This window comes from Bradysia coprophila, chromosome II (assembly GCF_014529535.1).
Source record: "Bradysia coprophila strain Holo2 chromosome II, BU_Bcop_v1, whole genome shotgun sequence".
NCBI lineage: Eukaryota > Metazoa > Arthropoda > Insecta > Diptera > Sciaridae > Bradysia > Bradysia coprophila.
In genome coordinates, this window is record NC_050735.1 from 7,318,940 (window position 1) to 7,334,479 (window position 15,540).

General features: G+C 36.4%; 1 protein-coding gene across 2 annotated transcripts in view; it reads right to left on the reverse strand.

Annotated features, from left to right (window-relative positions):
* Window positions 1–5,113: 5,113 nt before the first annotated feature.
* Window positions 5,114–15,540, reverse strand: part of LOC119069791 — a 42,574-nt gene continuing 32,147 nt past the window's right edge. For both annotated transcript variants that reach the window (XM_037173938.1, XM_037173947.1), the window contains exons 4-11: window positions 13,651–13,734; window positions 11,358–11,495; window positions 11,201–11,284; window positions 10,892–11,133; window positions 10,153–10,819; window positions 9,062–10,089; window positions 8,835–9,003; window positions 5,114–8,623 (exon numbers count right to left, since the gene is read on the reverse strand). In XM_037173938.1, the coding sequence (XP_037029833.1) occupies window positions 8,471–8,623; window positions 8,835–9,003; window positions 9,062–10,089; window positions 10,153–10,819; window positions 10,892–11,133; window positions 11,201–11,284; window positions 11,358–11,495; window positions 13,651–13,734 (2,565 nt within the window). In that variant the 3' untranslated portion in view covers window positions 5,114–8,470. The remainder of the gene's footprint in view (window positions 8,624–8,834; window positions 9,004–9,061; window positions 10,090–10,152; window positions 10,820–10,891; window positions 11,134–11,200; window positions 11,285–11,357; window positions 11,496–13,650; window positions 13,735–15,540) is intronic.

A 15,540-nucleotide genomic window follows, 5' to 3' on the forward strand; every position in this document is an offset into this window, starting at 1 on the left:
AAATTTGATGTTCGTTTGATGTACCACATAATGAAACAATCTATAATCCGATTTGAACGCAACATGCATGCAATGTTGTAAATAAAAGTATGAACACAAAGAATATCTAGATACGTTGTGTACGTCCATCCATCCATATCATACGAAATTCAATTAAAATCGTATTTTCGAGATTGGTAGAGGTAAAGTATTGGCGATTTGCTATTTGCAACAAAGGGTGCGACGCATAGCGGAAATAAATCGAACATACTTGAATGTCCAATATTCAAATTTTGGAAACATTGAAAGTGGTGACATGAATGTGTAGTGTAGTGAGCAAAAGTTGAACATACTTATGTGTGATATTCGAAGACGAATTTTTCAAGGAGCGACAACGTCATTTTGAGCAACATTCTTAATCAAAATGTCCGAGAAAAGTATTTAAATTATTTTAAGAAAAGACTTGATTTTACTAATTAATTAAAGTTAAATTGCTCATTGGTTTAAACGAACCATTTTCACTTACACTACCACTAACTTTGACATTGTGAACATATTCCTATAACGAAGCCACAAAATTATTGAGCGTGGAGAAATGTTCATTCATTCACTTTACAGTTCGCATTGCCAATGCAAAGCTTTTGATGAGGTTATATACGGCATTTTGACTTATCATTAAATGCAAACTTCAGCCATTCGTTAAAGGTTCACATTTCCTGACTGATTACTTTAATTTACGATGTTGAAATGCTCTCAGGAAACAATTTCACTTCTCTATTTGCAATTTGAAACCTACGGTAGACAATATAAAAGGTATTTTGCAGATGCATTTTCATATCTGATTTTGGTTCGTATGACGAAAGACAAAAACATTAAAGCGAACGGTATGTTGCCATTAGTGTTCTATTAATAGGACGGTATCAGAATCATTAATGAAACACTACAGCCGACAGTATTTAAAATTACAGAACAAGATCATATAGGAAGTTAATACTATTCTTTACATGCTTTGTTTTCTCTTGGGTCGAAAGTGGCTTATTACACACCTATGGAAAAAAATGCTTTAGGTTTCAACGGCATGTTAGTTATTTACGTATCTGCTGTGAACGGTGTATACTAGGCAATTCCGCAAGTACAAATTTTATGCCCAAGGCATGAAAAATCCATTACATAACTCGGGATAAAAATGAAAAGTCTAGTTTTCGTGTGTTTATTGACCTCAGCTTCGCCTTGGATCGACAAAATTCACACGAAATGTCAACTTTTCAACTTTTCATCCCTTGTGACGTAAATAACTATTGATATTAAAAGTGTATGTGTAAGAGACAACGAAAGCTGTCTTATGTGACTAAAGCAAAGGAAACGTCTATTCTGTTTTACGCTCGGGTTCCCCTCGGCGCATAAGTATTTGTTTGTATTGTATTCTTGTACGTGTAGAAAACATTTGTTTAATGAATCATTTAGACGATATGTTCAATAATCTACTGATAAATTACGCTACGAACTACGATGATACATAATGTAAAATAAATGACAAAATTCAGCTAACGAATGATTATTGTTCAACTGAAAACTCATTCCTTCTTTTCTTCTGCTTCTTATTATTGTTACAATCAACAATAACGACCTGATTTGTGACTTTTTTTAATGCCTGCAAATGTCTTTCAACTCTTCAAAACAGAGGTGTTTATATTCGCCTCTCACAAACGGCGACCCTCTCACGTTTTTCAAAATGATTTCTACACCCTGCATTTTGCTGTTCATTAAAACATCCCCAACCAAAAATCATCATTTAGATGGGTCGTCATTATTGATTAAAAAAACGTGTGATGTGCATAGATATGAATTATGAACGTTGGTGTGAATGAAAACCATTAGAAGATGAGGAAACATTTCCCTTTCATCTTTGACATTTGCATTCTTTTCCACCATCTGGTGCACAAGCACACGCTCTTTGTATGGTAAATGCAATGCAAGACATAGTGTCTGCTTGTACGAATGGCCCGGACTGGCCTGAAGGACATTTGGGTATTGGTTGCCCGAAGGTCTTTTTATTATTTGCCATAAATGAAGGGGTTTTTTTACCATTTTTCTTCATAGAATAGGTTTTTTCGGCTAGTTCGGCCCTGGCATATCCAGTGTCAGTGTTGCAAAGACACTGTTCAACTCGGGTTTTGATTGTTTGCTATATAGAGTAATTTTGCGTGTTTGTGGACCAGTTGGTGATTTCAACTGTAGCAAATCATTTTCTATCTCAACAAAATATTTACTGCTGTATACGAAAGTACTAAGTCACTTTAGTAACAGCTACTAAAACAAAAGGTGAAAGGCCTTACATTGCTCTAAAAATCGTTCATGAACTGATAAAACAACATACGTCAAGTAAATGGCTGGAAGACAGCTTCAAGTCTGTCTTAATTCGAATGCGCATGCTGCGTATGACATGTACGTTGTACATACCCCACGTATGATCATACGTACTGCTCTTGACTATTCGTGTCCCTCGTATGTTTACGCGTCGAACAAGTACGACGTATATGTCATGTCATACGTTAGCAGCATACGCGTCGGACGTAAGACCGAAGTGAAAATGTCTGCTAACATCCTATTCGCTGGTAATAGATCGACAAATTTCGTTCAAGGATTATTTATTTGAAAGAATTATCAGCAGTATACGGCGTATTACGCACTCTACGCAATATACGTATATTTCGTCTGAAGGCTTGTTTCATTTCCATGTATACAAATAAGGTTTGACATTGTACGTACACAGAACTTGCAGTTCATGGAAACGTTTATCGGTAAATTCTTTTCTTATTTTTCCTAGCGAAAGCATCATATTGGCTGGATGTGATTCAATTTACCTTTATTCGACTATACTTATTCAGTTAGGATTCGTTTTTTTTAAACACCACTCCACCCCATCAACCTTTTCAAATACGTTCTAGGGATTCCTCATCATACATTCTGACTGTTTAAAGACTTCGCCATTGACTATAGATTCACATTGGATATATCCAGTTCAATGTATCTAACAATCCAACCACCGCATCATAGAATTTTATTATTCTTTTTCTTTTGCTAACGTTTCACTTAATTCCAGGTGATATAGAGTGAAGAAACACTTTCTGTCGGTCAATGAACTGCATTGTTCCTGGATTGATGCAAGGAGTCTGTTTATGTTGCGGTGGTAAAATATGGAATTTGTAGTATATGTAATATTGGCTGTCGTTTGGGTGAAAAGAGTTTTATTTTCACCTATTCTCTGTTGTTACTGTTCGCCAAACCGGTTGGGTGCTGCATTTTATATCATATGAAACGTTCTGTTGAATGTGCTGTTGGAATTGTAAATAGCTTTTGCTTTCGAGTGGGGTTGCAAAGTAGAATATGGTACAATATGGAACGAAAGTCCGTGTACACAGACAGCAATTTGTCCGGATTTTTTTTTTATTGATTAATAGGTGAATGTACATATATTGTTCTGATCGTCTAACATATGGCTGTCTATCATTTTGTCTTGAAAGACGTTTTTGTCTTATCTCTTGTGTCTTTGGCAGCAATTTCGTTTTATTGAACGTTTGTGTGTATACATCCTAACGTAGTAACGTATGCTATGTTTGAAGCAAATTTTGTAATTTAATTTAATTGAGTTCAATGTATGGCTATATACCTAATGGAATACAAATATGGTTAGTACAACTTGTGTTGCTTCAGTGTCCTTTATTGATACCTAATAAAACAAAAATTATTTCATGGACGGGTCTAATTTTAATAGATTCAATGTGTTGACTTTTACCGTTCATTGTACAGTCGAAATGCAATGTCATGTATATTGTATAGCTAGCTCGTCTGATGTTTCGTTGCTTTCTGACCGCTATGGAAAGGAACCCAAATGAGTGTGACTTGATATTTCTGAGTACGTCAAGGAAGATAAGAATTTGAGCTACCGACTTAATACCTGTAAACTCCGCCTGGAAAACCCCTCTAACCTACATCGCAAACGAGATGCAATCTATATTGAATAGGGGTGTGCGATGGGTAAGAGACCGAGACTGGCGTAGTCCACAAAAAATTGTTTTCATCCCTAGATGTTAAATATCGATTTTAAATTTTTTTTAAATTTGGGGAAAAATGCCTCAACTGATAAAATCGAATTTTTGAAATATGCACGAAAAACGTTATTTTTGATTCATTTAATTGAATTTAATATCTGTGGTCACTTTTCGATCCAATTTAAAATCGAAGATTTTGTACACTTTTTCAAAAATTCGATTTTCTCAGTTGATGCATTTTTACCCAATTTTAGGACAAACAAACACTTACGACACAAACGATTCTCAGATTATTTTCAAAAACTTTTCTGTTCTGGATAGCCTACCACATTCTCAAGAATTTAAGCCCACTTGAGCAAAAATTGAATCATTTTCCCGATGAATTTACGAATTTTCAAGTTCAAGATCCACTCAATTTTTCATAGTCGGCGAACTTTGACGAGTAGTCACGAAACATACTTTTTCGACAAACTTCTTTCGGTTTTTATTTTTTCCAGTTAAATTGGACCCCAATAGTCAAATAAGACTAATACAGCTAACAAAAATCTCAAAGTAGTTTTTGGTAGAGGTCAAAATATGTGGGCAACCGAAAACTCGAAAATGTAGCTTCTATGATTTTACGCAAGTTGTAAATCAATTTTTAAAAATTTTGAAAATCGATGTTTGACATCTTTAGATAAGAATGTATAGTCCGGATTCTTATGTCATCCTGCTCGATTCAGAACTTTTTTGATTTTTGACGACTGGATATGATTGGGGGGCCAGACTTTCCGAACTTTTTTTTTTCTTGTTTTGAACCGGTAAATACCGGTAAAAATATTCAGTTTTGACCGAGATATTTCACTTTTAAGTTTTACATTAATACCGGCTAAAACACAAAAAAAATTAGTTCGGAAAGTCTGGCCCCCCAATCAAGCAGAACGCTTTTTTTCGACATAAGAAACCAGACTAGTATGCCCTGTGCATCTCGATCCCATGCATTGTCCATTGCATTGTTGAAAAGCTCACATGTTTAGACTGGCGTCTTATTGGGTCACTCGAGCATTGATCTAGTGCAAATCACGTGTATAGAAAAACTTCAATTTAATTATTAATTGAAGCTCTTTATTTAAATCTCTTAAAATATTTAGTTACAATCACTGTTCTTAACGTTACAATGACTTTAAAATAAAAATCTTTTCGATTTTAATAATTTTATCGTCGACATCAAACACATTTAATTGGATTATTCGTCGACGCTCATACAGTATTGTCTTTCGCGTTTCATAAGTTTAAACGTTAATTTGTTAGTTGCATTATTGGAATGTACAATCTAAATGTGAGTGGATTTTAGTACTGATTGCCGATATTTTTCTTGGTAAACTGCAAAATGTTCTTTCGATTATACCCGAATAGAGACTCACACAAGTAAACGAAGCTTTCCCACAGAAAGGTGAATCGCTCCTATTCCATTCACCGTACCCATAATTCGCAAATACAAAAACTTTTATCGTCACATATAATCGCTTCGAGTACGAGAGCACACATTCATTCAGTCTTTTGAATGAAAAATGAATGTGGATTTAGTAGATCCATTCTTTGAAAATGTGTACCGTAAAGATGATGTTTGAAGAGGTCGTCAGTCTTGGCATTGTGAGTAAAACCGTCGATAAGAGAGGGCATGTTTGCATGAAGAAATGGAATAACGATAAAAACACGAGACGATGGAAATTCTCTTCCATGATCGGAATTATCTTCCCTAGATGGTGTGCGAGTCTTATAGTTTATCTAAGTTTGAATTGGTCTCGCCCGGAGAAACGTCTGGTAATTAATGCAAACTCTACAATCTCCCGCAATCTGCTCTCAATCTTAAGTTTATTTCGCGTTCAATTAACAACGGAATGTTTGATTAAATCTAAAATAAAAAATATCGAAGGAAAAACATCAAAATCTCCATTCTCAAAAGCGCATAGTACGTGACGTTTGTTTCTGTTCATTTTCTGGGAAACTTTTTCTGGATTTATGGTTTTTCCAACCGAAAATAAAAGTTTTATTTGTGTAAGTCTCGTTGGTGTAAACAGAGAAGTGAGCAAAAAAAAAAATACTTCAAGCTTGATGTATTTTCAATGGAATTATTTAATCGATAAACTAAATCTCTTTTCTGTTAGTATATAGTTCCCCATAATTAATTTCTGTTGAAAATGGAAAGCTAGGTTAAAATTCATCAAATTGAGTGCTATAGATAGTTAGAAGAGTTAATGAAATTGTTCAGCGAACTTTTGTTGTTCTTGTTGTCGTTGTCCTAACTTAGCTTTCAACATTTTCAAAATAATTCAATTAATTTACTTTTAACATACCCTGACCGTTATACTGTTTTAAGAGCCGAAATGACGGGATTAGTAAAGAAAATCCGAAAGAAATTATTTATCACAGTAAATTGTTACAATTTTATTGCTCATCCAATTTTTTTCTCTAAATTTTCCTTTTTAATAATTAAAATTAAAATTTCAATAAACACTTTGATGTGACGTTCACTTACTGTAACAGATTGAGTTTAACCTTTCACAGACGGCAACCATATCAATTTTGTCTTTCGACCTAAGTGGTTTCAACTGATCGAAAGTAAATCTTCAACTTCACTGGCCAGAGTTTGTTTATAGCTTAATTTTGTAGTGTCTGGTCTGTCGATTATAATGTCATCTGTAAATACGTTCGACTAGCAATAAGACATTTGCTTGAAGATTTTTGACGATGAATTGATCGCTTATTGTAGTTACCCGATAGATCCAAGGTACACAAGCGAATGAATGTAAAATACAAATCCGCAAAAAATACACTGAACTCGGGTACATTAGAGTACAGCACAGCTTCAATTGATTGTAGCACTTAGATTCTATAGAAATCGTTAGCGCTACAAAATATAACGCTGCATTTAAATTCAACCGAAACTTGTGATCCTCTTGATTTAGGGAAAATTTGTTTAAAGTATTCAAAAGTCTCGCATGACCTCGCTGGAATTTCTAAAAGTTTCTCGAAATTTAAAATAATTTGTTCGCCCTTTTAAAACCGTGTAGCTTTATCTTTGCATAGCGACGGGCCCAAGTAAAATTTTTCTTTGGTTATGCTGTCAAATTTGACAGGAGAAGAAAAAGAAAAATTTGAATTAGGTATCATGTCGTGTCGCTATGTGAAGCTAGAGTAAGGCAGTTTTTATTCACCTGAGTAAAACCTCTAGCAAACTATTTGCCATTACCCCAGGACCAATCAATGAAGGTAACATTGCTTTGAATGCATTGGTGACGAAATTGTATCTTACACATTGTAGGTGTCGGTCTCTAGTGTCGGGACCAAATATTTCATACAAAAAAAGTGCCTAGTCTGGGTAGATAAGTCATACTGTCTCTATACATAGCAGAAAGAGACAAACCATTCTCTCGTTCTTCTGTCAAGTTTGACAATATAACAAACGACGAATTGGGTTACTCTAGCTACACATAACATTGCAAAAGAGACCTAAATCAAAATGTTCGTGTTTTTCTTCCTTCAAGTTTGACAGTAGATACAAATACAATCTGAATTAGGTCTCCTTCGCGTTGCTATGTTTGCTAGTTGCTAGTTATTATCAGAGACATTTTCACCTGAAATGATTCGGGTACTCGTGTACTTTCACTTTGTAAAAATGGAATGTGTAAATTAAATCCTTTGGGCTGGATGTAATGCAATCAGATCAGGGTTGGACTGGCTACCAAAAGGTCCACCAGGCGATGTGATTTTTTCTTTACAACAAAAGTTAAAAAAGCTCACCGAGCGGTGTACAGTAGCCCAATACGACCAGTTCGGGTCTGCATTGGATCATATAACAATATATGTCCAGAGGCTCCACATTAAGAATAAGAGCAATGTACAATTTGCAAATTTGTAGCCTATTTTTAGGCGAAACAATATTTGTTGTTTGATGATTCCTCTGAACCAAAATCTTTTTTTGAAAAAGTAAAACCATTAAAGCACGCAAAGATGTGTGACATTTAAAGGGAAAATTGGTTCGTGGGTGATAAGTTATTCCACTTGGAGAAACCTTTGCAGATTTTTTCGCCCAAATGTAGGCTACGAATTTACAAATTTACAAATTACGAGATTTCGCTTTTGAAAATAGAGTGATTGAATCTATGAATGGCCCGTCAAATGACTGTTGGTTAACTCAATTATTAAAACACACAAAAAATTCCTTCACTGGGATGGTCAGTAACGTGTGTCACATCGAAATGGAATGTTTATTCATCTGGTATGTACGGTAATAAACTAAATATTATGTCGAAACAATAATGCGATCGAAATCGATTGAATCAAAATTAAAATAATTAAAATTGTTTTCGATTATTGGCACATGAAGTTAATAATATAAAAAATAACGTGTTTTAGTGGCAGCATTTTTAACTGTTTTCAAAATATTATCATCCACATCACTTTTGCGTCGATGAATACCACTCTTTTGGTGGTGATGTGGTGGTGCCGGATGCTTGGAACGATGACGAACTCTGTTGTACGTATTGCGTTTCAGCGGTAACAATTCGTCGAGGTACTGGGGGTGGTTGGGGACGCGGCTGGAATGTTGTCTGAAAATATTATTGGGTAAATAACATTTTCCGGTGGCGGTAAATTATATCGTCACACAGTTGAATTGACGGAATTGGATTATGAGCTTTAGTTATTGTGAAATGGAATTTGATTTATGAAATGCGATAAAATGGTCACATGAATGTCGTATTAGTTGGAACGGACGTTGGTGCTACATCCATTTAGAGACATGAAGTACAAGCAACTTACCAAAACACGATTCGTCCTTGTAGCAACTGGTGTACCTTCGGGTGACGATATTTCGGATGTGTTATCTGGCGCAACCCATCGTTCTGTGAATTCACTCGCAGATCTGGCTAAGCTTGGCTGACTCAATGATCGCTGGATCGATCGTCGGTCATAGTCTTCCTCGTAATACCTGAACGAAATTTAGACGGTCAGTTAAGTGAGAACATCAGTGCGTTACAGCCACAAACCGATTGGGATAAATAGAACTGGCATCGGAAGTGTTGTCCAAGTGATCTGGTCGTGAGAAATTAACCATCACTTCTGACATTGAGCGCATGTCCACATTATCGGACCGGTACGACGAACGTGATGTTCTGCGCGACTGTGGATGAAGTGACTGACTTGGACGATCGGCGGCATCGTATGTGATTGTGCGAACGGATGAGCCACCATCACTGTCGTATTCGTAAAGTGTTGGTAATGAACTGCGGCGTGACCGTGTGTCCCATGGTTCCTTTTTCTTGTTTCGTTTGTTTGGTGCACGTAGTTCGATCTCTTCTTCGGGTGGTGCTAAGATTCGAATCAGAACATCCCATGTTTGCGGTTCGAAGATTCGTTCGTAGCGAGTGTCACTTCGGATGCGTTCGAAATCTTCGCGAACCACAGCTTCTGTTAACATTGATCTGAGTGTGGATTCTGTGGTAATAATCTCCTTCCATTTTGCCTTGTCATCGTAGCTCAATTGGCGTTGCAAAAAGTGGGACGAATGCTCGGAGCTAACATCATCGGCGATGGCTTCCTCTTCCTGTTCCAGAACTCTAATTAACACATCCCAATTGGCCACCGACTTATCTTCTGGCGGAAGTTCAATTGGCTTCATGTTGCCAACCAATTCCGGACTCGTTAGTTTCAATCCACTCTCGTTGATGTACGTCGGTGGTGGAATTGAAAATTCGCTTCGCTCCATTTTTGGAGTCAATGTCATACCAGAAGCACTGGATATGTCAGAGAAATCTTCCCATTGTGGCTGGTTATTGCCTTCGGTTGGATAGTTTCTGATGGTAACGTCCCAAGTTTGATCGACAATCGGTCGAGCTTTGTATTCGGTGACCATTCGTTTATATTTTTCAATATCTTCGATTGTCTTCTTCTCAGTTATTGTGCGCAGGAAAACATCATCGACAACGTGTGATGTAATTTCGGGTCGTTTAACCACAATTGGTGGTTCATTCAACGGTTCAACTGTTTCAATTTCAACAGCTGTAGTGTATGAGTCCTAGATTTGCACAAAAATAAGTGATGAGCATTGTGGTGTTGTGTTCAAATCCGCTTTACTTACCGGTGGACCATCAGCAAGATCTTCTGGCCAAGATTGTTTTTGTCGTTGTTCCTGTTGTCTTCTTAAAATTCTAGTAAACACTGGTGGAGGTTGTACATGTTTTGGCGCAGGATGCAATTCTGGTACATAAGTGAAGTGACTTTGGGCAGTATCATGTGGCATGGATTCGATGGTAACAACACTTTCACGATCTTCATGAGATTCCATGATGGTTGACAGATTATTTCGATCTCGTATGCTTGTAGTTGTGCTTTCCGTGTCAGACGACGGAGGCGATGGAGGTGGAGGTGGTGCTCTCTTGACTCGGACTTGAACATCAAATTTGGGTGATGGTTCCTTAACGGCGATCATTGCAGCGTTAGCTGTATGGAACTCTTGAGTATGTCCATAATGTTCGCTGTAAATGCTCGAGTTGTCGTGCACGTAGGCACGATTGTCGAAACTACCAGCTGAACTGACCGGTAGAGATCGAGTATCGACATCTTCAGTTTCTGAATGAGATTCACTTGGATAGTCGGATGGTAGTGTATCCGAAATCAGTGGACCATCGCTTCCAGATGAACTATGTACAGCAGCCAATGGTGCGTGATGGGCTCTGGGGATTTTCAGTCCTTCGAATTGGGATATGTTTCCTAAACTGCTTCCACTTAGCTTGGTAATTTCGGATCTGTTTTTTGGAATAGAGACAAGTTTAGAACTTCCGGCAAATGGACACACAAATTTCATTCAAACCACTCACCCACTTCCCATCGACATTGGCAATCGACGCACAACCGGTATGGTTCGACGTCTGAGGCAGTAATATGAGACTCCTAAACCTAATAGCAGTAAAGTGAGGAACATAATTCCACAAATTATCAACAGAATTTGAATTCCCTTCAATGGTGGCGCAAATCCGGCAGTATCAGTAATCACACGCAGCGGATCGGGGATGATGATAGGTGATGGAGGTGGGGCTTGTGGTGGAGGATATCGACAAACCTGTGGAACATTGTTTTTTGAGTACATATTGTTACAGACAAAAGAAAAAAAAAACCTTTCAACTCACAATCGTGATTATTTCGTCACCATCCATTTCCAATCCGGGATGGAATCGAACAACGACATTGTTGGTAAATACACGTTGTGGTTCCTATAGTCAGGTGAATTTCATTTATCTCTTTAACATCAGAATCGGTAATTTATAGAAGAACGGGCGAACAAACCTGTTTCGTACCGCAACCTTTAAGTGGAAGTTCTAACTTATAGCTAAGTTCACCTTTACCCAATATTTGGCATGCGCTGTTTCGATCAAAATCAGCATAAGCAAGACCGAAAAACGGTTCGTTGAATTTCATTTCCATCTGAAAGGAGAAATTTTTGATTTTAAAATTGTCAGGATGAGATTGTCTAGTCCTAGTATGAGCGTCTAGTCCAGGAACTTGAGTAATACAGCTCGTGTTAAGACTTTAGTGAAAAATATTGGTTCTACGGTTGTGGACCAATTTGTTTTCTCCGGAAAATGGAAAAGCGATTTTTCGACTGGAAAACCCATTTATGTGAAGATCTTAAAAGTTGAATATCTCCGAATATAAAGAGAGGATTCTTTTCAAAAACAGTCCGCTGAAATCGAACGCATTTTCCAGCGGAGTTTTTTATATTTGCCTCAAAAGGTATTTTTTTGTAAATTCCTCGACGCTTGTGTGGGAAATGAAAGGTGGTCAAAAACCAAAAACATCCACTTTTCTAATGGAAATTTCTCGAGGTACACGAAACGTACAAGGTCGTGTGGGGTGTCATTAGAAACATAATTTCATGGTCTTATGAGGGTTTGGAAGCATCTTCGATGAACTTGAGCATTTAAACACTTCAACTTCTCATAGTTCATCGTAGATGCTTCCAAACCCCCATAAGACCCTATTTGCCCTGAAAGTACCTGTCTAATGACACCCCACACGACCTAGTACGTTTCGTGTACCTCGAGAAATTTCCAAATGAAAAGTGCATGTTTTCGGTTGAAAACGTCAACTGGTCATATCTCAAAGTAGGAGAATCCAAACCCCTATTTTCCTGAAAGTACATGCAAGTACATGACATCCTACACGATCTTTTGCGTTTCGTGTACCTGGACAAATTTCCATTAGAAAAGTGCATGTTTTCGGTTTTTGACCACAAGCGTCAAGGAATTTTGAAAAAAATATTTTTGGTCTCTAGGGTGGAGTACCCTACGAGTCACATATAAGACCACCTGGAAAATGCGTCCGATTTCGGTAAGCTGTTTTTGAAAATAATGACTCGAATCTTTTTGGGAAATTCTTTTTGTTCTCGAAACTATGTTTCAATGCTAATATTTCACGGAAGAACGTTTTTTCGGAGGCCGTTTTCTATTTCATTTCGAAATCCAATTGTATAAGCATGTGGTGTCACGAGGAAGCTACGTCTTTTATAGGACGCGGATTTATGAACTTTTTTCTACATCGATCAGAGAGGTACAGGTTACATGGTTGTGATTTGAGGTACTGATTCAAGTGTTGCTTGCACAAGCATTTTACCACTACACCTCATTCCAGGATTGGGGAAAATACCATTTGTCGGACGAAATTCGTGACTTTCTTTATGAATCGTTAAAAAGTTTGAGCGGCTGCTCGTAGGAACTCGTTCAAAATAAGGTCTTATCCTGGAATTTCTACAAATACCTCGTTCCAGAAACCGCGCATTTTATATGTATTTTTACGATTTTTGTTATTTAACTTTTTCACCTATGATTTGTTTGAAGTCATCAGTGGTTAGCTCCTGAAAATAAGTGTTCTAGACCTCCAAAATTATGAGAAATGTAGCTGGGTTTTTTGGTTCCCTTCTGGACTTTAGTGATCATTAATCTAATAGTAGGTTAGTTCCTAAGAAGAAATGAGTTTTGGATGATCCTGGTTTTAGATCCATTACCTGATCAGAAAAAAAATCATCCCAAACATAAATGGTTTTTTTGACCGGAAAATCGCTTTCCATTTGCGCAAATTTGTTTTGTAGTCCCAACAAAGTAGAACAAAAAATGTTCACTTAGGTCTTAAAGCGAGCAAATCTGTTTTTGACGACACAAGCACCTGGACTAGTAATATGATTGGAATCAATTGAAAAATCTGCATATTTCAAGAGGTTTTGTTCAGCGAAATGCCATTGATTTTAACTTAAAGCAAGACTTAAAGTCATAATTAAGTTGATAACCTTCGATTCACTTAATTCGCTTAGGATGTGTTGTGTTATTTATATAACGCGAAGTGCTTAATTGTATGCTAATGACGCGGTTTACAGAGAAAAAAAATATTTTTAATGTCTCATATAAATCACCAAGACAAATTTGAATTGAAAAGTTTATTTCAAATTGAAATGCAAACACAAGAGACAGGAAATTTACTTAAGTTTTTTTTTTGTAAATCTTTTTTTATCATCTCCGGTGACTCATCATACGTTCAAATAAAGTTTTCATATCAGTTACAATATGCAATCATGTATAATACGTACCTCCATTGATCCTGCTGCACAATTAAGAGCTGCTTTTGTGCGATTTAGGAAAATAATTGGACTGATGTCGTCCAATTTGGTAACCTTTAGGAAAACAATAATTTCCGATTAAATCGTATAGAGAAGCAATATTGTTGAATTAATTTAAATCATAAAGCCTGGCATGAATGATAAAGTTTTACAATAGAATAGCAAGGAACTTTAGCAACGGTTGTAGTAGTTTTTGTTTGCTGCATTACGTTGTTTATCAAAGCTTTACTTGAGCAGACGTTTCCGAAGTTTTGCTTTGATAGTTTGACAACATAACTGATTGAAGAGACACGAGGCAACGTACTGTTCTTCTACATTTCATTAAAATTTAAGAGCCCAATCCATCATAGTGTGTTTTACTGTTTAGCTCTGTCGTTCTATGAAGAAACAACTTGACATCAATAATTTTGATGAAAAATTGACTTGAACGAAGCCATATTAATGTAAATTCAATCTAAAGCCATCAATATTTTCTTAACTTACTAACAAAAAGGAAAACTTTCGTTGCCTTTATTGTGAAAAAGGTTGCAACTCGATGCTAAGAGGCATGGATGCTTAGGATGCTTAGCTAAAATTGTAGCATACATTTGTGTTTCATATTTATTTTGTTTTTGATATCTTTTCATCAGAATAGTTCTTTAACAAAATGTAAGACCGAAAAAACGACCACGAATGTGCTAGCTTTCATCAAAAAATTGGTTGTAGTAGTTTAACAAACACTGCTAAGTTTTCTAAAATTGTTACAACTAAATCTATTTTTTGTTGAAAAAAAAACGCCTAAATGTATGCTTTTTAACGTTTTTTTTAACACGACGCCGCACAGGCCTAATCTGTTACATTAATAACTATTTCTCAACTCAGTGACTAAAAGTACAGCGTTGTAGGCAACTCGATGATAAATGGTTACTTAGGCACACGATTTAGGAACGCTTTTTTCAAGCTAGACTCTTCAGCTCCAATTAGGATTAATGTTTACAAATCAAAAATGTCAGAAAAATCAACCAGCGTTGTATACAGCCTCACTCACTCCAAAAATCAAAAATCGCGTCTGAGCACTAGAAATTAGTACATTATGTCACTATGTTTAAAAAGGTGTCGCTTTGGTCGGAGATCACATGTGTGTCATTTTACACAAAGTTGACAAAACTTGGAAATAATAAGGGAATTCACGAAGCTAAAATAAGCAGAAATATACGCTGTATATTCCGTATATCTTGTATATCTCGTATATTTCTGTATATCTCGCTTATTTTGACAACTGTCAACAGAAAAATAATTCAATTTCAACTCGATGGATTTTGCTCAAACAAACTGCCATTGCTTAGCGCGCGATCTCAGGAACCTGGAAACGTAATTAGTTTTTCAATCGGTTTAATATTTACCGAGCGATAAGACTTTGAAATCATGATGTGATCAGTATCAAAAAAAACTTTTCCAAAGTCTTATCGCTTGGTAAATATTAGACCGATTGAAAAACTAATTACGTTTCCAGGTTCCTGAGATCGCACGCTATGCAATGGCAGTTTGTTTGAGCAAAATCCGTCGAGTTGAAATTGAATTATTTTTCTGTTGACAGTTGTCAAAATAAGCGAGATATACAGAAATATACAGAAATATACAGAAATATACGAGATATACAAGATATACGGAATATACAGCGTATATTTCTGCTTATTTCAGCTTCGTGAATTCCCTTAATGTAAAATTGGCAGAACTTGGAAAAAGTGGAAATAAAACTGAGATGGAAAGTTTTTGTTTTAGGTCTCTATCTGGTGAGAGAATGTGACGTTTTTGGTCCGCCTGAATATAGAACTAGTGTTGTCCAGAATATCTCTTTTGTTTTAGATTCTTTTGTCAATT